The sequence below is a fragment of the Bos indicus x Bos taurus genome, chromosome 5, assembly GCF_003369695.1.
Source record: "Bos indicus x Bos taurus breed Angus x Brahman F1 hybrid chromosome 5, Bos_hybrid_MaternalHap_v2.0, whole genome shotgun sequence".
Lineage (NCBI taxonomy): Eukaryota > Metazoa > Chordata > Mammalia > Artiodactyla > Bovidae > Bos > Bos indicus x Bos taurus.
This window is the reverse complement of record NC_040080.1, coordinates 5,483,871-5,510,700: the sequence shown is the minus strand read 5'-3', so window position 1 is coordinate 5,510,700 and position 26,830 is coordinate 5,483,871. Positions and strand designations below refer to the sequence as shown.

General features: G+C 54.7%; 1 protein-coding gene across 1 annotated transcript; it reads right to left on the bottom strand.

The window, feature by feature from the left end:
• Positions 1-558: 558 nt before the first annotated feature.
• PNPLA5 (patatin like phospholipase domain containing 5) lies at positions 559-25,306 on the bottom strand. Its single transcript, XM_027543383.1, is given in 17 exon segments — positions 559-670; positions 1,227-1,333; positions 3,776-3,906; positions 5,790-5,963; positions 7,096-7,156; positions 8,405-8,540; positions 8,542-8,597; positions 8,867-8,932; positions 10,986-11,218; positions 11,814-11,906; positions 11,909-12,033; positions 12,298-12,450; positions 14,135-14,250; positions 14,570-14,681; positions 23,126-23,195; positions 25,144-25,176; positions 25,285-25,306. Coding segments are annotated over 17 exon segments (1,800 nt in total).
• Positions 25,307-26,830: the final 1,524 nt, after the last annotated feature.

The following is a 26,830-nucleotide window of genomic DNA, read 5'->3' as shown; positions in this document are numbered from 1 at the left end:
TTTCCTTCTCCAGGGGATCTTCCTGACCCAGGTCTCTCGCATTGCAGGTGGGTTCTTTACTGTTTGAGCCACCAGGGAAGCCAGGGATCTGGTATGCCCGTAGCATTTTCTCCACCTTCCCTGAAGTTCTCTGCATGCTGCTCTATGACACACCCAAGCCCTGATTCCCCGAGACGCTGCCTCAAGTCCCCCAAATGGAAATTCCAGAACCAGACATGTGTCTCAGCCCCTGGCTTCCTTCCTCCCTGTGATGAGACAGGAGGATGACCTGGGGTTGTACCAAGAGGCTGTGCCTCACCCAGAAAAGAAGAACCTGAAGACCCAGGAGCGGGGGCTATGGAGAGACTCAGGGGGGCTCTTCTCGATCCTGGGGGCCACCTGCCCACATGGCTTGGGACAAGAGTCTCTGTCCTCTCCACCCTCCATGTGGCTGACAATTCCAGTGCCCACCCTGGGCTAGGCTCAGGCTCTGAGCTCCAGGAGATGGGTCAGGACTCAAGGACTAGAGGCAGATGTGGGCATGGGACAAGGGCCATGATGGGAGTCAGGGGAGGCCAGTCACTGGGCTGGGCTGGCACGGTCCCCTCGGGCCTGATGGGCAGATCTGGGCTCCTTGGCCAGGTCCTTGGGAGGAGCGGCCTTAGGCTGGAGGGAGCTGGTGACAAGGAGGCTGCAGAGGAAGCAGAAGCCAGCAAAGGCGAATTTTCAGAGCCTGGAATTGGGTGAAGCTCTGGGTTGCTCTTCTCCCAAATTCTGCAATAAACCCTTATCCTGGCCAAGCGGGGGTATCAGGAAGGTTCCAGGGTAGCCGCTCCCTGGGAACACGGTGCCGACTTCCTTGTTTAGCAAATGGTGCCGAGTGGGTGTAAGGGGCAGGGGGTGGAATGCTGGGGTCTCCAGCCAGGAGGGAAGGAAGGTTGGGGAGACCCCACACCAGGCCCGGGAGACGTCTGGAAGGATGGCAGGGGATGTGGCAGAGCAGAGAGACCCACTCATGCCCCGTGACTCAGGCCATCCCTATGGATGAAGGGGGCAGGTGACCCCCCCCCCCAAGACTGATGGATGTGACTGGCCAGCTCCTGCCTCAAGGCCATCCCAGGTCTGGCCCACAGCAGGGACCCAACATGTGTTCCAGGGCTGTACGAACGGGTGGATGGGGACGCGGACGATGCGACTGCCCGCCCAGGGTCTGGGGAACCAGCGGCACCTCCCTCCGCCCGTCTCACCCGACCAACCTGAGGAGCTGGTCCTTCGTCCTGGAACAGACCTCGAGGGCCAAGCTCCTCAGCAAGCCTTGCATCCACCACAAGTCGGCGGGCATGTCCGGCAGCCACTCCAATCTGGAAGGAGAGGCAACGACAGTGGCCCCGGTCTGTGCCCAGCCTGGCAGAGCCCACCCTCCCCATGGGGCTGGCGCAGAGCTGGGGGCCCCCGCACCCAAGCACCAAGGCTAAGGGAAGGAGGAAGCGGGGTACAGAGCTCCAGGCGCATTGACTGCACTGTAGAGCAGGTCAGCACCTGCAGAGGCACCAGGGTGCGGGGAACGGTCCCCATGGACCATGGACTTGATGGAGACCACCAGGCCCTCAGGGCCATCGACTCCAAAGGGCACAGGTGGGAAGCCCTGGGGTGGAGAGGCCAGGGCCCTGGGGTCAGGCCGGCTTGCACTGCAGCCCCGCTGCCCTATTCATCCGCTGTGTGGTCTAGGCAGGCCAGGGAAACTTTCTGGGCCTCAGTTTCTCACCAGCCAAGTGAGGACCATCCCCTTACCGCCTCCACGTTTCTATCCCCCCTCCTCCTCCCCAGAACAGCCCCTGCCCTCCACCCTTCATGCCCCTTCATCCACGCTCCTTTAGGCTGCCAGCGGCTTCTTAAACACATCTGAGCCTGGCCTTCCCATGCCCAGCGCCCTCCTGGGACTCCCCACCTAGACCACTCAGGATCAGCAGAGGGCAGCATCACCCAGCTACAGCTGAGAGCACGCCTGGCCAGCACTTTCTGAGACTCAGGCAGCCCACCGCGCGCACTGCGACAAGCCAAACACGAACTGAACGTCCCCCCTTGTTTCTGGGCCTTCTGCCCCTATTATTGTAACCAGTATGTCGAGTATGTGGTGCTCAGTCGCTCAGCTTTGTCTAACTCTTTGCGACCCCATGGACAGGAGCTCGCCAGGCTCCTCTGTCCATGAGGTTTTCCAGGCAAGAATACTGGAGCAGGTTGCCATTTCCTGCTCCAGGAGATCTTCCTGACCCAGGGATCAAACTCCCTTCTCCCTGCATTGGCAGGTGGATCTTTACAACTGAGTCACCAGAGAAGCCTCAAAACATCACCCTGCTTTGGCCAGTAATCAAACCCGGGCCTCCCACCTGGCAGGCGAGAACTCTACCACTGAATCACCAATGCTGTGGTTGAGCCTGTAGTTTACAGAAAAGACCCCTGCGGTCTAGGCTGGCGACTCCATCAACACTCATACATTGATCTTCTTTTTGTAACTGAAATGGCTAGAATTTGCATTTGTCTTTTTTTTTAATTTTAACTTGTGGTTGCAGTCTAAAAGCTCTGCATAAGAAAAAGTCCACATCAGCAGAAAGCTGACTCCCAGCTTTGGGTCACCAGCAGTTCAGACAGCAGGGCTGACCCTGTCATGGACTCTGCATGGAGTGGGCCAGAGACAAGTGGCTCGCTATCACAGACCTTCTTCCAGGGAATGGGGAATTTTTTAAAAATACAGATCTCTGCATGACACTTTCCTGCCAAAATCCTCCACGGCCTTCCTGTAACCATCAGGATAAAGACCACACCCCTCACCTGGCCATAGACCCCTGTGTGTCTAGCCCCTGCCAGCTTCCTCAGCTCCATCTTGTACACACTCCAGATTTTGGCTTCAGCCACACTAGCCTCCCTTTCTGCTCTTCTGATGAGCTTTACTCCCTCTGCCTTCTGCCCCAGGACCTCTGCACATGCTGCTCCATCCTTCTTGGCCTAGTGGACTCCTACTCATCCTTACTCATCAGATTATAGCTCAGAGGTTACCTCCTCTAAACAGCCTTTCCTGATCACATAGCCACTCTTGCGAGCTGCTCCAGTTCACAGCCACTGTACACCTCTCCTAGGAATCCATAGCCACTGTCGATCTCTCTAGGTATCCGCAGGCACAGCCGGATGGCACAGATAAATACGTGACGATCGGTGGGCTATGATCCCCAGAAGGTCAGGGCTGGGTCTCGGTCAGTCCTGCCTCCCGGCCCCCAGACAAGGCCTGACCCTCAATAACTGTTGGTGGAATGAATGGACAAACAACAGGGAGTGATCCATGAACCAGCAAAGTCAGATGGTTAGTGAGGGCCTATCCACAGCCAGTATGCTCTGGAAAGGCCTCGTTTTACAGAAAAGGAATCTGGGGCCCAGAGAGGTCAAGATACCTGGCCTGGGCCACACAGTTAATCTGAGGCAGACCAACCCCTAGAGCTACCCTCAGAAAGAACTCGTTTCCTCTGAGGCTCTGACAGGTGCAACAGTGGACCAAAGATCCTAGAGGCAGGAAGGTCCAGGCTGACCATGAGGCCCCGTTTCCGGTGGACTAAAGTCACAGCTGTTACCCAGCCACCCCATCAGTCCCGTCTTCCAAAGAAGACCAAGACTGCTCAGGGCCTGCAGCCAGCGTCAGGCAGTTTGGGGACACCAGCCCTGCTCTGCCCCTCGCCCCAGTGCCCCAGTGACCTTCCTGCCATGGGCACCAGTCTCAACGGGTCAGACCCTTCCCAGGACCCCTGGCCACGCCTCACCTTCTGCTCCGGAAGTAGACATACTCAAAGGGCAGCAGCAGGTACGTCAGCGCCCACCCAGGCCCTGAGCGGCAAAAAGAGGCCCAGGCACTGGGGTCCCGCATGCAGGCTTTCTTCAGTGCTACTAGAGAGGCCACGGTTGCCCCTCACCCCTCCGGCCACCCCCTCAAGGTCACCCTTAGGGAAGACAGCCCGAGCCCCGTCTCTACCTCCCACGGCCCACAGAGGACGCCCCCACTCCCAGCCAGTCTGCAGGGGAAGCAGCTGCATTGATGGAGCCCGGCCCAGGCTCCCTCGTTAGTCCTAAAACGGCAGAGTGTGCCCCTTTCACAGATGAGTAGACTGAGGCTCAGAGTGGAGCAGTGACTCACCCAAGCCCATTGCCAGGAAGTGGTGGGGCCAAGATAGAGGCTGTTGGGCTCCCTGCACTTCTTCCACCTCTCCTGCCCTTCTGGAAAATCTGCTTTGGCCCTGGGGGAACAAGTGCCCACCATACCTCCTTCCCATAACACCAGCGCTATTGATGACAGCAGCTGTGACCACATGACCACTTCCTAAGCTCCCAACCCCTTAACTGATCAGCGTGCAAGGGCCCAGCATTCTGGCTGGGACACAGACAGAACCCGAATCCTGACCTCCAAACTATGGCTTGGCCATGCACACACCACCAGCCTCAACTCCAGGTTCCTGAAAACACAGTCCCAAGACCTAGCTCCCTATAACCTGCCACGTGGCCTAGGGTGGGTCCCTTCCTGTCCCTGAACCAGGTCACCGCCTCTGAAAAATGGGATACAGGTAGTATCTCCATCAGTAGAGGAGACCAGGATTAGGATTAGGAGATGCTGTAAAGGCCTTCAGAGAAGCTCTCTGGTGCCCCCTTGTGGCTGCAGGGACACCGCCGGGGGTTCCAGAGCCCTAAGGTTGGACCTCAGGAGCTCAGCGTAGATGCAGACTTCGTCTTTATGCCATATGTGGTCTCCCAGGCAGAAAGAGGGGCTCGCCTCATTTCCTCACCCACCCCCTTGCCCCTGCTCTGGGCTCAACCACCATCACCTCTCCTCCCAGCTTCCCACCTCTTCAGCCTGTCCCCTCCCAGCTGGGTGTAGCCAACACTGGGACCCAGAGTTCAGAGCAATCATGAACTCTGAAAGTGAGGGGTCGCCCCAGTGGCTCCCAGTCTCTTTCCTCCTGCAGCTTTGGAGGCCTTCTTCCCCACCCTCCAGTCGTCCCCAAGCCGATCTCTGCTAACCCACCTCTCCCTCAGCCGCAGGGGCCCCTCCCCTCCCCACCAACCCGGGGACATTTGCACAGGCCACGCCCACTGCCTGGATGCTCATCTGGCCCCTCTTTTGCTTGGCCAACTCCTCCATTCACACTTCACTTAGGTGCTGCTCAGACTCCGGCTCCCACGACCACGACATGTGTCTGCCCTTTCCTGTTGCTGCCTTTGTGACATTTAGGTCACTGAGCAGGAGGGCTGACTAATTGCTTTGCCAGCTGGGTGACCTTGGGCAGTTGCTTAAGCTCTCTGTGTGATGGTTTCCTCAACTGTCCAGTGGGGACCATTCAGCACCATCCTCAGAGTATCTGGGGCGGGCGGTGGGGCGGGGGTAAAAAGAGTCCGTCTCCACCTGGAGAGCCTGTGTGCGCCTCTCCTTTGTCCCTCGGCACCTTCCGCCCTTCTTTGGGCAGTGGGCAAAGACCTGGCTTTCTCAGGCACAGACTTGGGTTCGAATCCCCCAGTTGTAGGTCCTGAGACCTTGGTGAGCCCCTTCCCTTCTCTGAGCTTCAGTTTCCTCATCAGCGAAAAACACTCAGGCCTGCTTGGGTTGTGGTGAGGAGTGAAGGGGACAACGTGTACGAGGCATGGGCACCACGCCCGGCACGCCTGAGTCCTGTCCTCTTGCATATCACGAGCACCTTCAAGGTGGGGTCCCCAGCCCCAGGCCCCTCACGTGCAGGGCACCTGGCAGGTGAGCATGGATGGGATGGGAGGGGCAGTACCAGCCTCCAGCTCTGGGGAGAGCTGCTCAAAGTCGGGCACGTCCTTGACCAGCACATTGGGCACTGCCCAGTTGAGCGACAGGCCTCTGTCATGGGCAGCATCTGGGGTCCCGTCAGCTGGGGCTGGGGGCTCCTTAGACACCAAGCTCCACAGCACTGGCTCCTTGGTGAGTCCTGGGTTGGGGAGAGGAGGGACGCAATGGGTCAGCACAGCTGGAGCGTCCCAGCGACAGTGACCGCCCCCCCGCAGTGCTCCATGCTGCCCTCACCACCCGCACCCCTCGACGCCCGAACCCAGCTCTGGGGACCCGCTGACCGCAGGATGAGTGGACCCTTGGCTGGTCCTGAATGACTTTGTCCTGAGCTCCCCGGCCCTGCTCTGTCTGCCGTCTGATTCCTGTGCACTTTCTGGTGGTTGACAGAGCCCAGGCCCAGAAGACCCAACCCAAGGCTCAGATCCTGGGTCACCACCCGCCAGCTCTGTGCGTGGTTTCCCTCCCTAGAAAACGGGGGAAATGAAGGCCTGCTGTGTATGGCTGTTTGGATGCAATGAATCAGATACAACGAACACACAAAGCTTGAGCCCGGGTCTGAGCTTTCTATGTCTGAGCACATATTATGTGCTCCGTGAGTGCTTCCTGCTGCTGAGGGTTTGGGGCCATAGAGTGGGGATCAAGTGTCACGGACCCTGGAGCCAGAAGGCCTGAGTTCAAGTCTCAGCCCTACCGTGTTGAAGAGCATGGCCCTGTGGGATGACAGCCAAGCTCTCCAGCTAAGAAGACCTCTCTGACCCTCCCAGTGCTCCGTCTCACACACACACACACACACACACACAATCCTATGGCCCCACTGAGGTATGCACCCTCGAAGTGCCAAGTTCTGTTCCTTTGCTCTTGCTCTTCTTCTCCCTACCTAGAGTGCCCTCTTGTCAATATTTCTGCAGCCTTCATGACTAGTTAAAACCCAGCTTCTCAGTCACCACCTCCAGGAAGCCCTCGTTACCCACCCAACCCACCAGACGGGGCCAGGTGCCCCTGCTGGGCTCCCGTGACCCTGAGCATCCCTCCATCATCCCTGGGGGATGTCTCTCTCTTGATCTGTTCCCCCGGCACCAGGCAGTGGGTAGCTGGAGACCAGGACACGTGTGCGATTTCTCCCTGGGTCCCCAGCATCCGGCACAGAGCAGACGCTGAGGAAGAGAATGAACGAGCCAAGGTCCTTGGGAACTCAAATGGCTGAGAGGCGGAGCCACCTGGCACTCACATAGGGGGGCGATGCCCAGCTCCTGTGGGGGGCTGCCACCTACCGCGTCTCTCCAGGAACCTCAGGGCATCCAGGTAGCCTTGTCTGCAGCTGTCGGCCATTACCTGCCAACACACGGGTCAGGCTGAGGGGCAGCAGGCCTGCGCCTACCCCTCGAGCCAGTAGTCACAGGCCAGAGACTCATCTTCAGCTGGACCCCAGGACAGCATGTGCTTCCCGAGACCCCCTCTCAGCAGGGCTTGAGGACCCCAAGGGTCCCTGGCCAGCACTGGACCTCGGGGAGACATGTCTTCTCCAGCAACTCCATCCCTGCAGCTTCATTCACCTTCCCACTCTGAGACGCCCTGGCTGGGGGCTTTTGCTCCAACTCTCCTTTCTCTGGCCTCAGTTTCCTCCTCTGGAAAATGGGATCACAAGGCCTGGCCAGGGATGTCTGGGCCCCTACAGATCAGTACACGGCAGTGCCCTTTGCCCTCGGATGTTCGTGGCCAGGACCACCCTCAGGTGGCCAAGGCTCTCAGTCAGAGCCCTGCCAGGAACAGGGAGTCCCCTGCAGGCCCAGGAAAGCCTGCGAGTGACCTCTCGACGGCTGCACCACCTTTCTGAGAGCCTCACCTTCCTCGGTTGTAAAATCGGGCTGAGATTTTCTGTCCACTCCATGGGTGTAGGGAGGATCAGCTTAAATGAACAGGACTTTGTTTCATGAATTACAAAATGCACACAACCATAAGAGAAGTGGAGGACCAGAGGAGGCCGGGGTGACTGGTGTGAAGGAGCTTGTTAGGATCACAAACTGTCAAATCACCCACGTCCCAGAAATCCCAAAGAGCAAAAAGCAGGAAACGAGGCTCTCTTGTCCACGTTTTTCTGTGCTTGTACCTTGCTGCCATACAGATGGTCAATCTGGCCGCAGCCTAGGGCAGCCGTTAGGGCTGGGCATGGGTTTGGACTAGCTGAGGATCTGAAGCCTGGCTTTGTTGTTTCCAGGCTGGGTGACTTTGAAGAAGTTTGCTTACCCTCTCTGAGCCTCGGTGTCCTTCCCTGAGGAGCAGAGATGACCACAATACCTGGTCATGAACCTGACCCTGAATAGCACCTGCAGAGCCCTGGCTTAAATCCCAGTTCAGCAGAGGTTGCCTTGGGGTGCTGCCCCGATATGAAGCATGAGGCAAGACACATTGGGAGCCCAGGCTGAGTTCAAGGGCTTGACCATGAGACTCAGGACACACGTCCTAACTGCCCCGAGCTTGTGGGGAAGGCTCCTGGGCACAGAATCTGACTCACCGGGCACTAGATCATGGCCAAGCCTCTAACACCTTCAAGGCTGGTCATGGGGTGGGGGCCAGACCTACCTCGGGGCTGGAAGGGATGAGGCAGGTGATGCCCCGGAAGAGGTTCTTGGTGGAGATCTGGAAGTTGGCACTGAAGGCGTTCATCTCGTGTATACTAGCCGAGCTGCTCTGGGGACAGATGTCCACCGTCCCGTTTGGTGGAGGGTGAGTCCGCAAAGGGCATGTTGTCGCTTAGAGCACCGTCAATGTAGCGCTGCAATTCAGGGGGCCTTGCTGCCCTCGGGGTGCTCTCTGCCCACACGGCCACGAAGCCACCCCCAGAAACTGGCTGCAGCAGGTCACCTCCAGCTTCCCCGAACGACTAGGTTGACCCCTCGCCCAGTATGCTCTGAGCACCCCTGGGACCAGGGTGGGGGGGCTGACACACCCAGTAGATGCTCCAGGAGCCCTGGGTCCTCTACCCACACAGCTCTCAGTAGGGATGGGGCGGACTGGGTCACTGAGCCCCCGAAGTGCACTTACCTTCCCCCTGAACGTGGGAGGAATCGTCCCACAGTAGAAAGGGAAGTACGCGGTGCAGACCAAGGCCTGGGAAGACAAGCCAGTGACAACACAGTCGTTTACGCTCCTGGCATTCAGAACCTGCTCTGGGAGTGGAGTCTAACCCAGAACAGCCCACACCGGTGTCAGGAGAGCTGTGTCCAGGGAGGGGAGGTATCACCTCGTCCCAGCCTAGCTCTCAAAGTTAAGAAGGGATTTGAGAACTGCGGTTCGGTGCTTAGGGCTCAGTGCTTCCACCGCAGAAGCAAGGGTTCAATCCCTGTTCGGGGAACTAAAATCCTGCAGGCTGTGGAGTGCAGCTGAAAACCAGAAACATAAGAGGGGATTTGAACAGGAGCCCACCTGCCCTCCTCTTCCTGCTGGGCCCCTTGCTGACTCAGGACTGCTTCTGGGACTTTCCCCTCAAGGATAGACACCAAGCACCATTTCTCCTTTATCCAACTGCCAGGAATTCTCCACCGAGAATCTAGGTATATGTCCTAAAGTGTGTTCCCTGGACCAGGGGTCATCCTACGAGGGGCACCTCTGACAAAAACTCTGATTCTCTCCTCATTTGGAAAACACTGTCTACTCCTCCCAGTAGAGGCTCTGACAAGTCCTGCAGTGAAAAAGATGCTTAACAGAGACCCTGATTCGGGTGATGTTTGGGGGCTGGAGGAGTCTCCACTGGGGGCAGGGCCGCTCTCCTGTGCATCGCAGGATGTTTAACAGCACCCCCAGCTTGTACCCTGTAGCTACCAGTACTTTGTGTGCATATGCACACGCACACACACACACACACACACACTCACATAGAGCCGTCACAGCCAAAAGTGTCTCCAGTGTTGCTAAATGTCTCCAGGGGGAAAGATCACTCTTCGTTGAAAACTGCTGACCTAGAGCTTACCAGACTCACCGAGCACAGAACACTGTCTCTTGGGACTCAACTCCTAGAAACGTCCCTCTAGCCCTTTCTGAGAGATGCAGAACCAATCCCACCTCTGACAGGATAGAGGTGCAGGTGAGAGCTTTGTTGCCACGGATTCGTCATCAGAGCAACAGCAGCTAATATTTACTGAGCATCTACTGACTGCCAGGCCCTGGGCTATGTGTCATCCAGGCCAGGATGCTGGGACACTCACTGGAGTCCCAGGAGCCCATGGACATGAACGCACAGCAAATGGCCCCGCTCTTGCACACACTGGGCTTCCCGCCTGCCAGTGTGGGAGACATAGAGACGCAGGTTTGATCCCTCGGTCAGGAAGATCCCATCGAGGAGGGCATGACAACCCACTCCAGTATTCCCGCCTGGAGAATCCCATGGACAGAGGAGCCTGGTGAGCTACAGTCCATAGGGTCGCAAAGAATTGGACATGACTGGAACAACTTAGCACAGCACCCCATACACCGGTCAACACCCAGAGATGATCCCCGTGCTGGGCGATGGGGCACCACGGTGAAGAGGATTCTGCTGCAGGGACCCGGGTGGCAAGGCTGAGCAGAGATGTGCCTGACACCTCTCTGAGCTCCCTGTAGACCCAGCCCCTCTCTGACCATGGGGCTCCCTGTCATATCCCCTTCCGATACTGGATTGCTTCTTATTTCCTTACACGAGCTTGTGGCCATTATCTGTACCCTCACAGGTTTGAATAGGAGCCCCCGGAAGACAGGGATTTTTGTCTGTCATTCTGCTGTCCCACTTGGGGTGGTGACTGGCACATAACAGAGAATTGATGCTTCTCTGCTGCATCCAAAGGCACCTGGAGGACCAGGTTGGGGGTGCACAGGCACCCCCTCTTCCGGGAAGAGCAGACCCAGCGGGGGCTCTGACTGAAGAAGCCTGACTTTGCCCCCCACCCCCAGCCATATCCCTCCATGTAGAGCCGAGGGGCCTCCGAACAGCAGGCTTGGGAGCCCTACTCACGTGGCCGCCCCTCTGTGCAACTCAACTCCCTCGTTAGTAAACATCTCCTGCTTGATCCGCCCCCCCTCCCCAGGGCCCCAGAGAAGTGTCTGCTCTGGAAAGCGCCTGCAGGTCACTCGGGTAGGAGATGGCACTCACTCACCTGCTGCCAGGCCCTGCGTCCCACCCCCTGCTCACCTCAATGACCTCATCGCGGGTGGCGAAGTCGGTGACAATGAAGTTCTTGCGCTCGGGCCAGTGGGTCAGCGAGATGCCCAGCCGCTGGGAGGCCAGGATGTGAATGTCTGTGGGCAGCGAGTCTTGCAGGTCCTGCCTGATGGTCTCGATGGGCATGAAGGCGGGGTGGAAGATGCCCAGGCTCAGCTGCTCCACTCGCTTGACCATGGCCAGGAGGAGGGAGCAGCACAAATCTGCAGGGTGGGGGAGGGAGGGGGCCTTCAGCCCCCGCCCTCCCTCCCAGGTGCCAGGGGAATGAATGGTCTCCCTGCTCCAACTCCAGCTCAGAATTTCTGTGTCCGGCACTGCCTTCAAACGCTCTGTGCAGGGGGCTTCCCTGGTTGTCCAGTGGCTAAGACTCTGGGTTCCCAAAGCTGGGGGCCTGCGTTCCATCCCTGGTCAGGGATCCCTAGATCCCACACACTGCAACTAAAAGATCCTGTATGCCACAACTAAGGCCAGGAGCAGCCAAATAAATAAATATTAAAATAAATAAATCAATGAATAAATGCTCTGTGCAGCCTCTTGACCTTGGGAACGGTTTTCCAGGCTCTAAGCCTCAGATTTATCCTCTGGAAAATGGGGATGCCCGTGGTCCCCTGTCCTAGGGGTTCTCATAAGGATTAAGTGAGAACAGGCTGGCTGGAGGGAGCGCAGGGCACCGCGCCAGGCTCCCTGAGACACTCCTCTCCGCTCCCACCCTCTCAGGTTGGAATCAGCCTCGACTCGGGCAGGTAAGCCGCGATGCTCCCTGCGCTCCTGGTCCACGCAGTCAGTCCCCGGACTCACCGACAGACAGACCGCTGACGATGCTGACGGCGATGAGCGCCCCGGACGAGGAGCCGTAGAAGCGGCTGGCGCCGCGGAGGAGGCGCGGGCTGGCTGCCTCAGGCGGTGGATCACCCCCACGTGGTAGAGACCCAGGAAAGCCGCGCCCGCGAAGGACCGGCTCCAGCTGCCCTCCTTCTCGAAGCAGCTCGTGGCAATGGGACCAGACGCAGGGGTGCGGCTGGAACAGGGCCGGGAGGGATGATCGCTGGCCGACGGGGCAGAGAAGGGGTGCTCCAGCGGGAAGTTTCACCGGTTGAGTGCCGAGTTGGACTTGTGGCCAAGAGGTGAAGCTCAGGCCGGAGCCCAAGCCCCGCCCCCGGGCTGCATCACCCACCAGCCAATGAGGTCCCTCGAGCCGAGGCCCACCCCCCCCCCCCTCCACCATCCCCATACCTGGGTGTGCACCAGGTGTGCCTTGGCAGCGTCAGCAGGATGTGGGCACCTTAACGCGCCCCCACACGCACGTCCTTGGCCGAGAGCACAGTCCCAGATTTCTGGGTGATGGGGCCCCGGTGAGCGGGACCAGCTCTTCTGCCAGGTCTCTGACACTCGTGATGGAAAGGCTGTTCCTGCCCCCATTTCGCGGATGAGGAAACTGAGAGTGCAAGCGAACCTGGTAGCCGGAAGTGGGGGAGTTGGACACATAATATCCATCGGGTCTCGGGGGTCAAGTCAGACTTAATTCTGCAGCTGTGCTGGATCAGGGACCTAGGAGAGCCCTGGGAGTGGGAGTCTGGGTTCTAAACTCCGCTGCCCTCCCCCAGCCCCAACCTGTGCCTGGGACTTTGCTCAAGTTCCTCACTCTGTCTGGGTTGCAGTTTTGCAGTATAATGTGAGGGCTTGGATGAGCATCTACAGAGACCTTTCTGCTCTGATTGCTGCTCCCCCAAATACAGATCTGTTAATGGACGTTTAGGTTGCTTCCATTTCTTGGCTGTTGTAAATAGTGCTGCTATGAACATTGGGGTGCATAGGAGAAAGAGAATTCCAGAAAAATCTACTTCTGCTTCATTGACTATGCTAAAGCCTTTGACTGTGTGGATCACAACAAACTGTGGAAAACTCTTAAAGAGAAGGGAGTATCTGACCATCTTACTTGCCTCCTGAGACATCTGTATGCAGGTCAAGAAGCAACAGTCAGAACCAGACATGGAACAACAGACTAGTTCAAAATTGGGAAAGGAGTACATCGAGTCTGTATCTCAACACCTTGCTTATTTAACTTGTATGCAGAGTATGTCATACAAAATTCCAGACCGGATGAATCACAGGGTGGAATCAAGATTTCGAAGAGAAACATCAACAACCTCAGATATGCAGAGGTCACCACCCTTATAGCAGAAATCGAAGAACTAAAGAGCCTCTTGATGAAAGTGAAAGAGGAGAGTGGAAAAGCTGGCTTAAAACTCAACATTCAAAAAACGAAGATCATGGCATCCAGTCCCATCACTTCATGGCAAAGAGAAGGGGAAAAAGTGGAAACAGTGACAGATTTTATTTGGGGGGGGGGGCTCCAAAATCACTGTAGGAGGTGACCGCAGCCGTGAAATTAAAAGACGCTTGTTCTTTGGAAGGAAAGCTATGACAAACCCAGACTACGTACTGAATAGGAGAGACATCACTCTGCCAACAAACATCCATATAATCAAAGCTATGGTTTTTCCAGTAGTCATATACCAGTGTGAGAGTTGGACCATAAAGAAGGCTTAGTGTTGAAGAGGTGATGTTTTTGAACTGTGCTGGAGAAGGTTCTTGAGTGTTCCTTGGACTGCAAGAAGATCAAACTAGTCAATCCTAAAAGAAATCCATCCTTAATATTCACTGGGTGGACTGATACTGAACTCGAAGCTCCAATACTTTGGTTACTTGATGCAAAGAGCTGACTCATTAGAAAAGACCCTGATGCTGGGGAAGATTGAAGGCAGGAGGAGAAGGGGACGATAAAAGATGAGATGGTTGGATGGCATCACCAACTCGATGGACATGAGTTTGAGCAAATTTGGGAGATAGTGGAGGACAGAGGAGCCTGGTGTTCTGCGGGAAGTCCATGGGGGTCACAAAGAATCAGACCCAACTTAGTGACTGAAAAACAACAACAACAAAATACTTTTCTGCCGTGTATTTTTAAAATAATGCATCAGTGGCACCTTTTTGCCAGAGCATGAGTGGAGGGGCCGTTGTTGCTGTCCCTTTCCTCTTCCCCACCGTCCAGTTAGTGGGTTGATTAGGCCATCGGTTCTCAAGCCAAGGCTTGTTTCTTATTTAGTTCTGGGGAGCACCTGGCCGGCATGAATGATGTAGGGGAGAACAACTTTGAAGCCACAGAGGCGATCTCGAAGTAGATCCGGTGCACCAGGATCCTGGCGCCAAAGGAGCCGACGTCACTCTCCAGCGTCTAGCCGGAGGAGACATACAGGCAGCAGGGCGAACCCCTCAGCGTGTGTGACCACTGAGTGGCGGCAGTGCGGTTCATGACCAGCGAACTGGACGATCCCGAGGATATGCTTTCGTTTATCTCAAGAGAATAGATGACTCAAGGGAAGCTAAGGAAAGGGCAAATGGACCGGAACTGGATGGTGGGAGAGTTTGGTGGACTGTTCTGTCACCCAGAGGGCCACACACCTACAGCAGGTGTACATATACACTGGCAGCCCGCCTTGTAGTGCTGGCCATGGTGGCGGAGGCGGAGGAGGTGGCAGAGCCGAGTTTCTTACTCTGATGGAGGGTGTGATCGTGGGCACAACAGGTATGAAGACTGTGATGACCGGTACAGAAGATCCCTTCTCCTTACTGTAGTCGATACAGATCATGGTCAAGCGCTCCGTCCTACAGCCCAAGACGCTATTGATAAACAGAGGGGTCACAGTTGAGGACATCTTTTTCTCTTTCCTTTTATTTATTTTTTTTTTCAAATTTTGGATTTTCCCAAGCTTCTAATCCTTCCTACTCCGTAAAAAGAACCCTTAAAAAATCGTATTTAACATCTACACTTGTTGATTGCATTGCTGTTTTCCATCCCTTTTATTATATTCTTACAGATGTAATTGTTGTCATTTTGAGTAGTAAACATCTTGAGTGAAAAAGGAACCCTCAGTGTTACAGTTTGTAAATGATTTTTTTTTTTTTTTTTTTTTGCTTTTACAGAACATTAACTCCTGGCAAATCAAATGAGGAAAGAAATAATCTTTTTAAATCTTCTTTTGTGTTAGATATTGCATTAAACATTGTATGAGAGATTTGCATTTACTGCAAACTCCTTTTTTAACTTTCTTTTGGGAAAGTCAGTAACACATAAGCAGTTCAGTTATGCCAGGCCTGTCTGGGGTAGCATAGAACAGTCAAATAGTTGCGTGTAGAAAGTTTGAAACCACAGAAGAAAACACTTAGTCATTTCTTTTGAAGAACAGAATTTTTGAATCCTAAAAATTATGTCGCTTTTTTAAAGATGTAAAACTTGTGGACTCCTGAAAAGCATTTTGTATTTAAAATACATTTGTTAAAAGTTAAAAAACATAATGTATTAACTGCCTGTAAGATGGGTTGGAAGGTCAGATATTACGTATATCAGCAGGTGTGACTATGGGGAGTGGATGACAAGAGAAACAGAAATGGGGAAGAGGAGGCAAGGAATAAAATATTAAAATAACACAGAGAACATGCATCTGAGGACCTAAGAAGAAGGGATGGGGCACAGTTAGGAGAGGACTGATAAGACGTCTTTGCTGGTATTTACCTTCTGCCTGGCACTGGGTCAGGCCTTTTTCCTAGGTCATCTATTTTATTTTCACAACTGCCCAGTGAGATATTATCAGTCCCATATTACAAATGAAGGAGCTGAGGTGTAAATCAGGAGCCAGGGTAGGGCAGGAAGCAGATGGGGAAGTGTATCTTTCAGGTTGGAGGACTCCAGAGGGGCTGGCTGGAGGGCATGGGGCTTCAGAATTTAGGGAGCAGAAGCTTCTCTATAGGAATCGGGGTAGAGCATTCTACCCCGATTCTCAGGGAATCCTGGAAGCCTTAACCCAGGACATCTTCTTATACCAGAAAGCAAGCAAGTGTTCAAGAAATGACGGAATGGTGGCTTGTCCACATCCCAATACTCAGAACCTGCAAATATGTTGTTTTATATGTCAAAAGAGTCTTTGCAGATGTGATTAAAGGAAGGATCTTAAAACAGGGAGATTGTTCTGGGTTACCTGGGTGGATCCATTGTAATCACAAGGGTCCTTAAAAGACAGAAGAGGGTGGCAGAAGAGTCAGAGAGAGATTTAAAGATCATGAGATGCTGACTTTAAAGATGGAGGAAGGGGTCATGAGCCACAGACTGCGTGGCTCTAAAAGGCATGGAAACCAACTGTCCTCTAGAACCTCTAGAAGGAACAGACTCTGCTAACACTTTGATTTTAACCCAGTGAAGCCCCTTTTGGACTTCCAAACTTCCAAACTAAAATATTCCATACCAACTTATGGAAAAACCCAAATGGACTTTTTTGCCAACCCAATAATAAAATTGTGCTTTTGTAAGCCACTAAGCTTGCTAAGTTATAGCAGCAATGAGATACTAACACACATCACCCCTGTAGCCTTCCGTGTTCGATCCCTGGGTTGGGAAGATCTGCTGGAGAAGGGATAGGCTACCAACTCCTGTATTGTTGGGCTTCCCTTGTGGCTCAGCTGGTAAAGAATCCGCCAGCAATGCAGGAGACCTGGGTTTGATCCCTGGCTTGGGAAGATCCCTTGGAGAAGGGAAAGGCTCCCCACTCCAGTATCCTGGCCTGGAGAATTCCATGGACTCCATGGGGACTCAAAGAGTCGGACAGATTAAAGGACACCAGAGATGGGGCATCTGAGCCACACACAGCTCTGGATTTGATCCTGGCCTGGAGGGAAAACAGCCCTAAATGACATTGTGCGGACGATTGGCAAAGTGTACATGTAAGCCATAAATGAAATCGCAGAGCTGCACTGATGTTACACTGGCGATTTTGAAAACTGTACTGCGGATACATAAAAGAAAGTCTATTCTTGGGGAATACATCGAGATATTCAGGATCGAAGAGGCATGGTATCTGCAACCTAATTTCCAGCAGTTACAAAAAAAAAAAATCACTATCTTTCTATAGCTCAAAACCACATCTATTTGTCTCTGTCTGTTATCTAGAGAGAGAAGCAAAACATGCCAAATGTTACTGATCCCAGAACCTGAGTTACGGGGACACGAGAATTTTTGGGGGCCCAGTTCTTGCAACTTCTCTACAAGAAAACATGAGATCATATCAAAAAGAAAAAGACAGGAGACAGTTATCCCTTTCTGGCCTGGCTCAGCGGACTTGAGATGGGGGGGATCTATCTTCAGCCGTAAGTGGTGAGTTCTATTCAGCATCAGTGTTTGGATAGGGGTTTTAGACTCGCCAGAGATCACGGGCTCACTGAGGGGAGAGTGGTGCCTTTTTCAGAGATTCTGCAGAGAGCTGGTTGCTGAAGCAGTAAATGTCCCAAGCAGGAGGCCAAAAGAGGAAATAAGGAAACCTTCCCAGTGGCTCCCTAACTGAGCAAGAAGGAAAAGATAAGGAGGAAAAAAAGGAGGGAGCAGAGGGAAGGCCACGTGGCGTGCGAGAGGAGGGGTGAGCTGGGAGGTGAGGACAGGGACACCCCAAAAAAGAAGAGAAGACAGAAGTGGGGAAGTGGTTTCTGAGCCTTGAAGACGGCTTGAAGCAGCGTGTCTGTTACAGGGAAGGACCGAATCTGAGTCTTTGCTGGATCTGTATTTCTTTAACCTTTCCTTCCCGTGGCTTTTTTTCACTGAAAGGATGGTGTCCATACATAACGGCCTGCACTGGGGAGCCCTGCCCCTCTGCCTGAATGTTGAACCAAAGAGTGTTCAGGAAGTCATCCTGACCCTGTCCACCCGTGAATGATTGAAAGAAAGAAGAAATTAGCTCATCCCCTCTCTGAGACTGGCCATAACAGGAGGTATTTGCAAGATTAATGGCCTTTGTATTTCACTTCCTCTCCTCTTCCTCCTCTATGTTCTATAAAAGACACTGGACCGATAAGACCCCGGTAAGATGGTTATTTTAAGATGCTAGGCTTCCATCTTCTTGATCTGCTGGTTATTCCTTGCCTTAACACCTTGTCACCCGATTCACAGGCCTGTTGTGTGGCTAGCAGAGTGAGCAGGGACTCAGTAACTTGCCCTCTACTCAAAGGAATGGGACTCTGGTCTGGAAAGGGCACAGGTGGCTACTCCCTGAGCCTCAGGTCCAGGGCAGGGATCTAAAGATCATTGCCCATGCCTCCCCGACCCTGGGATTCATCAGCGTTCCTCTTCCCTGCCCCCACACTGCTGGGACTTCCCCTGGCTCCTCCAACCCCTGGATCTCTTTTTAAAATAATAATAAAAAATATATGTATTTGTTTGTCTGTGTAGCATCTTAGTTGCGGTACTCAGAATCTTCGATCTTTTGTTGCACTGTATGGGATCTAGTTCCCTGACCAGGGATTGGTCCTAGGACCTCTAGCTCCCAATATGGAAGCTCAGAGTCTTGGCCATTGGACTACCAGGAAGTCCCTCGCTGTCTCTTTTTATAAGGGTTGATATTGATCGGTCAGGCCTTCCTGAGGCTCAGACCTGCACTCTCTATTCTCTTTTTAACATTAAAAGGGGAACAAGTAAACTTTAATAAGTTACTGTATTCTTCTCCCAGCCATGAGTGATCTCATCCTTTAAAAGTGGGTGAAGATCGCCACCTGAGCTACAGAACGGTCTGACTTCTGGCTGGACCACAAGCCTCCAGATGGACTTAGGTGATGGAGGCGGCTGGCACAAGCTGTTGGAAGTGAAAAGGGGCTGCCAGGCTGCAGGGCACCGTGGGCACCAGGAGTCCTTGCCAGGTCTGCACCCAACGGGGAAGACGTCCGGCGAGCACTGTGATTGGGTGGCTGTTGTTTCACAGAGCAGAGTTCATTTCTACAAGCTTTGAAAACTGGGAATGCAGTTTTGTGGGTGGCAAACCAAGGGAGGAGGAGGATGTTGAAATGGCCCGTGGTCAGCGGCTGGGCAGTGCTGGGTGGGAAGGCCAGGCTTTCTAACATAAACGGGCACAGGAGTCAGAGGCATCAAATCTGCCTTCTTCACTGCCCATATTCTTAAAACAGGAGAAGATGGGCTGCTTGACTGGCGGCATGAAGGACCACGTCGGGGCAGGGAGAGCAGAGTGGTGAAGGCTGTGAAAACACAGCGCCAGCTGGTCACATGGTCCAGGCCACTGGCAAAAGGGCAGAAGGAGGCAGGGAGGGTTGCTGGGCCACGGGCAGAACCTGTGCCCACTCACCCTCAGGCCTGCCTCCATCCTGACTGTTGCATCTGGTCCCTGGGGTTGCGCCGGGATCTTCCAAGAGCCTTTCACCCAGGACCCAAGACCCAGATGTAAGAAGCGGCCACCCACCTACGTGGGTTCTGGAGTGGACTCTGTCCCTGGGGCTTGAGACAAGTAATTGCCTCTCTCTGCCTCTCTCTTCCCACCTGTGAATTGGGGGAATCATTACATCATAGCCTCCAACCTTTTCCGGAACGAGGGTGTCGCTTCACACACAGGCACACCTGGAGAGTCACCTGACCTTTTAGTCGCCTGAGTCAATTGACCTCTTAGCATCCACTGATGGAGAAAATCCCGAGCCACCGAGAGTGGCCCTGAATCCAGCAACACTTGGGAAAAGTACTGTACAGAGTATCAGTACAACTGATACTTTCCAGACAAGGACTGGAAAGCGCTTGTCCCTGTGTGTGCAGAGTCATCTATTTACCTCCAAACCAGGCTCACGTGGTGTGGGCCCGGGTCCGGGGCCTCCGCCAGTTCCCTTCTGCCCAACACGGAGGCTGGACACAGTGGGTCCTGACTAAGTCCAGAGGCAACACGGCTGAGTCCAGCTCCAAGGGAGGTGGGTGTTGGGATTGGAGAGTCCATCCAAGTCCCACTTGAAGAAATCCAGGAGAATGGTTTCCACGGCTGCTGCTGCTGCTGCTGCTGAGTCGCTCAGTCGTGTCCGACTCTGTGCGACCCCATGGACTGTAGCCTACCGGGCTCCTCAGTCCATGGATTTCCCAGGCAAGAGTACCGGAGTGGGGTGCCATTGCCTTCTCCCAATTTCCACGGAGTATCTATCAAAAGACTTCAGGCCATCAGCGCGGAGACTTTGCCTGTGAGATATTGGGAGTTGGAGCTATTCTGGATAGATGGGACTTGAGAGGCCGGCAGGGCTGTCCCAGGTCCCTCTCTCAGTGTGTTCAGGGCAGAGAGACCGACAGAGACCCAGCAGAGGTCCATAGAGGATGGGGAGGGGCTGGGATGGTGCCCCAGGCCTCCTTCAGGGTGCAGCGTCCAACAGGAGACCAAGGATGGAGGTCCGCCCTTTCCAGGGCCAGGCGCAGAGCCCTTCCTCGGCAGCCCCCGTCTGATGTCATGAAGCGGGGTTAATTATCCCCTTTTCGCAGATGAAGGGACTGGAGCCCAGAGATGCCAAGGGACTTGCCTGAGTCACACATCGGGTTAGGGTCCTGCCAGGACCAGGTTGCTGGGCCTCCAGACCTGCCTGCTCCCGAAATGCTGCCTCAATTCTGCCAGGGAAGAGGGGCCAGCTCTTCACAATGTCACCAAGGCCCGGCCCCGGAAAGGGGAGCATGCAGCTCAGGGGCTGACCTGCTAACCAGATGGCCTCAGTATAGCGAGGTGCCCGCGGGTGGCCTGGGACTGTCTGGGTTAGTGGATTTCCACTGGACGGCCCTGGGATGGGGAGGACTTCTGAGTGCGGTGACCCAGCGCTTAAGCCTTCGCTCCCAGCCCACTTCTAGGGCACCAGGTGCAGGGTGCTGACCTGACTTCCATGCTCCAGCCCCAGCCCTGGGGAGAGGCCAGGGGCCTCTACCTGCCCCTGCTCCCACCCAAGATGGGACAAAGGGACCCCTCAGCCCGGGACACCCCTCAAGATGACCACTGGAGCTCTGAGGGGACGGGAACCATGCGTGTTACAGATCAAACACCAAGCTGGTCTTCCTTCCTCTTCTCATCTCTTTAGTCCACCTCCATCCACAGAGGACTTATGGAGGACTCCCAGGAGCTCCCGTGTTTAGGACCCTGCAGTCTCACTGCTGAGGGCCCAGGTTCAATTCCCGGCCCGGGAACTAAGATCCTGCAAAGCCACACAGTGAGGCAAAAACAGAAACAGAGGTGTGAATGCTGAGCCGCTCCAGTCTCTTGGGGGTCTCTTGGTGAAGCCCAGGCTGGCCCACAGCCAGTGCCCTTTTCCCTACAAGCTGCTCTTCCCTCTCTGTCCTCTTCACCCCTGAAAGGGGACCAATCAGGGAAGGCTGCTTGGAGGAGGGGTTTGAGCAGAGCCTGGAAGGGTGGAGGAGCGGGGAGGGAGGGAGGCAGAGAGATTCAAGCAGGGCATTCTAGAGCAAAACCACACGGGCAGGAGAGCGTGGGGTGTGCCTGGGACTCGATGAGGGGCTCTTAGAATGGACAGGAAGGAAGAGATTCCAGATGAGGCTGGTGAGGCAGATGGAGCTCTAGTGGGTGGGCAAGGCTGGGCAGGGGTCCGGGCAGGAAGTGCCCTGTTAGCAGCTGGGCCCAGGTTGTGTGGGAACACGAGAGTTGGGCCTCCCTCCCCCTACAGGCGTGCCCCTCTGGGATCCAAGGGCCCAAGCCTCCAGGAAGGGAAGCAGGGCAGTGTCTGGGCAGCTGGGACTGGCATCCTCGGCTTCCCCATGGCTCCAGCCTCCCTTGTAGGGGTGGGGACACCGAGCGGGGGGGGTGGGACACTGAGCCCAGCAGGGCTGAAGTGCATCCCCTGCCCTCTATGAGCTTATCTCTGCCCCTGTGTAAAGGGAAGAGCCGTTCTGCCTCTGACTGGCAAGCGTTTTGCAAAAGATGCACGTGTATGAAAGATGGTGACTGGGCTGGGGTCTGTGCCACCACTTCCCCCTCCCTGTGGTTGGGGAGCTGGGCTTAGGAGGCCTTCGGGGTGCGGGAGGAAGAAGGGCCAGGACAGAGCTCTGCAGACTCACCAGCCGCCAAGGCCAAGGGCGGCCTGCTGGGGAGGAGAAGGGTGGCTGTGGCCGGACAACCTTTGTGGGCTAGGGCAATGCGGCGGGGGGGCGGGGCGGGCAGAGCCCACTGGGGGGCAGCACAGACCACTGGGAAAGGCACCCTTCCCCGAGAGCGGGCGACTGAAAACCCCTGTCCTTGTGGCTGCCAGGTGCCCGCTCCCGGGCAGCCAGGTGCCCAGTCAGCTCCCGATGAACTGGCTGCCGGGTGGGGCGGCTGGGAACAGGTGTGCGTTTCCCACCCCCTGAAGGGGCGTGCTCTTCTCCTGGTCCCAGGTTATCGTCCAGGTTCTCTCCCCGCCTGTCTTCCTGAAGGCGGCGGCCCTCGCTCAGCCCACCCCCATCTCTCTCTCTTTATTTTCGGCTGTGCCACATGGCTTGTGGGATCTTCCTTCCCGGCCAGGATTTGAATCTGCGCCCCCTGCAGTGAAAACACATTGTCTTAACCCCTTGACCACAGGAAAATCCCCACCCCATCTCTTTTGGAGATGCTCCCCCAGCCTTGAATTTTCCATCCCCTAGAACAATCTCCCCCTACCTCTCCACTCCCTCTCATCCTCTCCCGGGGATGCGGCTGGAAATCAAGCATCGAGCATGCTGAGCCTCCCCTCCCACCCCACCCCTGCCAGCTCCCTGGGTTCCCTAAGCATCTCACCTCTTCCCTCCTCCCCAGTGCCCGGCAGGGCCACGTTTCATCGCCTCTCACCCCATCATCTGCAGCTGCCTCCCACTGCCTCCCACAGTCTCCAAGGTGGCTCACAAACCTCTCCCAGACCCCTCGCCGACCTATTTACACAGGTGTCAGCCCAACCCTTCCAAGACAGAACACCGCCATGTGCCTCCGGATCCTGCCACGATGGCTGAACCCCCACCCCACTCCTGGCAGGCAGGTCTTGCTGCTGTCTCCATAAAGAGCCCTACGGAGAAGGCGCTGGCCGGAGCCTGGGACCGCACATCTGAGCTGGGTCCTGGCTCACACCTCCCAGGCTGGGCCACCGCAGGCAGGTCACTGCCCCTCTCTGAGCCTGATCGGGGCTGATGGTGCCTATCTGCCTCGCTGCTGGCTGACAACGGGTCTTCCGAGTGATCAGAAGGAACACGCACATACACACAGCAGAGAACAACTCACACCATAGAGGGAACGATTTCAAAAGATGCACCACACCGAAAAGGGGGCCCGAGAAAGAACCGAACTCGTCCAGAGGCAAACAGCAGCGTCGTCAGGGAGTGTCCGGCTTGAGAAGAGCGAGGGTAGGTGAAGCCACAAAGGCGCACCCGAGGGGAAGACATGCAGCAGGGTACTTCAGTGCACATCGGGTTCCGCCGCCTGGATCTTGTTCTTCTTTCTTTTTTCCTTTTTTAAGCTGGGTCGGTTGCTGCCCGAAGGCTTTCTCTAGTTGCAGTGAGCAGAGGCTTCTCTCGTTGCCGAGCACTTTGGATCAAGGGCTCAGTAGTCATGCCACTCGGGCTCTGGAGCACGCAGGCTTCAGTAGTCATGGCGTACAAGCTTAGTTGCTCTGGCATATGGAATCTTCTCGGACCAGGGATCGAAACCATTTCCCCTTAACTACTGGACCACCAGGGAAATCCGAGTGATTTTTTTTTTTTTTTAAGGAGAATTATACAGAATATAGAGAAGGAAATGGCAACCCTCCAGGCAGTACTCTTGCCTGGAGAATCCCAGGGACAGGGGAGCCTGGTAGGCTACAGTCCATGGGATCTCGACGAGTCAGACACGACTAAGCGACTTCACTTTCACTTTATACAGAATATAAACACGTGAGAATATAAGGGTAAACTATCTCTGGGGAGACCCACAGGTACTATAACGCTGATGCCCCTGGGGAGCAGAGATGGAGGGATTTATCAGGGGAGACACACATTCCTGCTATCCCCTTCTCTCCTGTGTATGCATAATCATCTTCAAAGAATTAGAACATAGGAGAATGGCCCCCTTTCCCTAGAAGTATGGGTTACCTGAGATTCATACAGATCTGTGGAGAGAATGGAAAGACCAATAAATACACCCCAAAGTGCTTTATGAACTGTTCAGCCAGCCCACCCTGGCTGGCTTACGATGATACACGTGGCCTGGATTCCGGTTCTGCCCCAAGTGCGTCTTGGCCGGTGACCTTGGGTAATTTAGCTGATCCATACCTCCTCACTCACTGTTGTTGCTCGCTTGATCAGTTGTCTCCGACTGTGACCCCATGGACCACAGCACAGCGGGCTTCCCTGTCCTTCACCATGTCCCCGAGTTTGCTCAGACTCATGTCCATCGAGTCGGTGATGCCATCCAATCATCTCCTCCTCTGTCGCCCCCTTCTCCTCCTGCCCTGAATCTTTTCCAGCATCAGGGGCTTTTCCAATGAGTCGCCTAAACCCCCGCCAATGCTGTAGGACCGCAGTGGGGACTGAATGAGTCAGAGCAGGGGAGGCATCACTCCTCACATGTGGTCAGCATGTAATCCACCGTTGCCGTTGTGTTATTATTTTAATCACGTAACACACGCCGCATGCTCTCAGGGACCATGAGGCCCTTGAGGGAGGGGCCACGCTACCACCGGTGCCTGGAGGAAGTGGGGCTCAGAAAAGGTGGACAGGATGCATGATCGGCTGCCTGGATGGGTCATGTTCACAGAAAGAGGAGGGAGGTTAGGATTCCCGGAGCAGTGAAGCTGCCCTGCGGGTGCTGGGCACAGCAGGTACCAGTCTGGACACCAGCTGGGCCTCAACTCCTCCTCCTTACCTCGGCAGAGCTAGGTGGTCCCTGCTTTGCCGATCCCACGCAGGGAGCCACATCTGGAGCCAAACCTCTCCTTCCTGGTGTTGAGCCCAGCCTGATGGGGAGCCCGACCGCCTGCCCCAGGGAGTAGTTTCGGCAACGGCAGGGGCTCACTGGCGCTGTCCCAGGCCAGGTGTCAGCCCACGGAAATGCAGCTGGCTCACCCCCAATTCTGGAGGAGCCCCCTTGGGAGCATGGGAAGAGGGCAAGCTGGCAGCAAGACACAGCCCTTGCCTGCCCTGCCCGACCCCGGCCCTCCCACCCCTGACGGACAGAGGGCCCGGCATGCACGTTTGGCCCATATAGACAGACAGATGGGGGCCCCCAATAGAAGCCACATGGAAGGTAAGAAAAGGGGGGCCCCAAAAAATCCCCTGCAGCAAGTCCTCTGAGCAGACCTGGCACCCAGGCCTGAGTGGCAGTGGGCAGCCCTGGAAAAGATGGGGCAGGGGGATTAAAGGAATGCATCCCTTATTGCCTTAAAGGAATGTATCCTTTTCAGAAGGCAGCTTGGCCCTGGGGGCCAGGGGGGAGCCTGCTTGCGCTCTCGTCAGCCGACATGGTCCCACAGGGGTGTGAAGGCGGTGGGGACACTGCAGAGGCGTCCCCGAGGGAGCCACCAGCCAGACAGATGTTGGAGGAAGCCTTGGAAAAGACGTGGCCGCCGCTGACTTGTGAGCTGGTCCCGAGCGGCAGGAGGCTCCCAGCCCCTCTCCTGTCCTTAGCATGCACCTTCCACTTGTCCTCCCAGCTCTCAAAAGCTGCTTTTAATTTTTCTGTGCTTTCGTTGAGATATAGTTACTTTTCAATACCACATAAATGATAGGCGTGCAGTGGGGTGATTGACAAGTTTTCAAGGTTAGCGAGTGAGCACAAGCATGATACTCCACTTATAGTTATTATGAAATACTCCCTGTGCTATACAATATATCCTCCTAGCTTACTTATTTTATGCATAGTAGTTTGTGCCTCTTAACCCCAACCCCATCCTGCCGCTCCCACTTTCCTTCTCCCCATTGGTAACCACCAGTTTGCTCTCTACATCTGTGTCTGCGTCTTCGTTGTTATATTCTTTAGTTTATTGTACTTTTTAGACTCCACATATAAGTGATATCATCCAGTATGTGTCTTTCCCTGTCTGACTTATTTCACTTGGCATAATGCCCTCCAAGTCCATCCATGTGACTACAAACGGCAAAATTTCATTCCTTTTTATGGCTGAGAAATATATGTCCCACATCTTCTTTATCCATTCATCTGTTGATGGACCCTTCAATTGCTTCCAAATCTAGGCAATTATAAATAATGCTGCTATGAACATTGGGGTGTATGTATCTTTTCCTTTAGAGCTTTTGGGTTAGGGGGATATATATCAAAGAATGGAATTATTGGGTCATATGGTGATTCTATTTTTGGTGTGTGCGTGTGAAACCTCCAACCGGTTTTCCATAGTGGCTACACCAATATACTTTCTCACCAACAGTGCTCAAGGGCTCCCTTTTCTTCACATCCTCACCATTATTATTTGTGTGTTGTTACTGCTGTTGTTTTTTTGATGATCATCATTCTGACGTGTGTAAAGTGATGTCTCAGTGTGCTTTTGACTAGCCTTTCTCTGATAATTAACACGGTTGAGCATTTCTACATGTGCCTGTTGGCCCTCTATATACCTTCTTTGGGAAAATGTCTATTCAGGTCCCCTGCCCACTTGAGAATTTTTTTGATATTGAGTTGGATGAGCTGCTTATATACGTTGGATATGAGTCCCTTATCAGTTATATCATTTGCAAATGTTTTCTCCCATTCAGCAGGCTGTCTTTTTGTTTTGTCGATGGCTGGGACTGGTGCAGTAGGCAGCAGGGATGATGATGCTGGTGGGGCTGGGATTAAGATGGCCACAGCAGAAGGCACTCAGGAGGGAGAAGGGGCAGGGCCCGTGGCTGGAGGGAGGTGAAAGAGAGGGAGCAGTCTGGAACACCCAGGTTTCTGCTCTGGGTGCCTGGGGGAACAGCAGTACATGGACTGAGCTAGGGATCTGGGGGACAGAGCAGGTTTGGGAACAGGTGGTGAATTCAGCTCCGGATG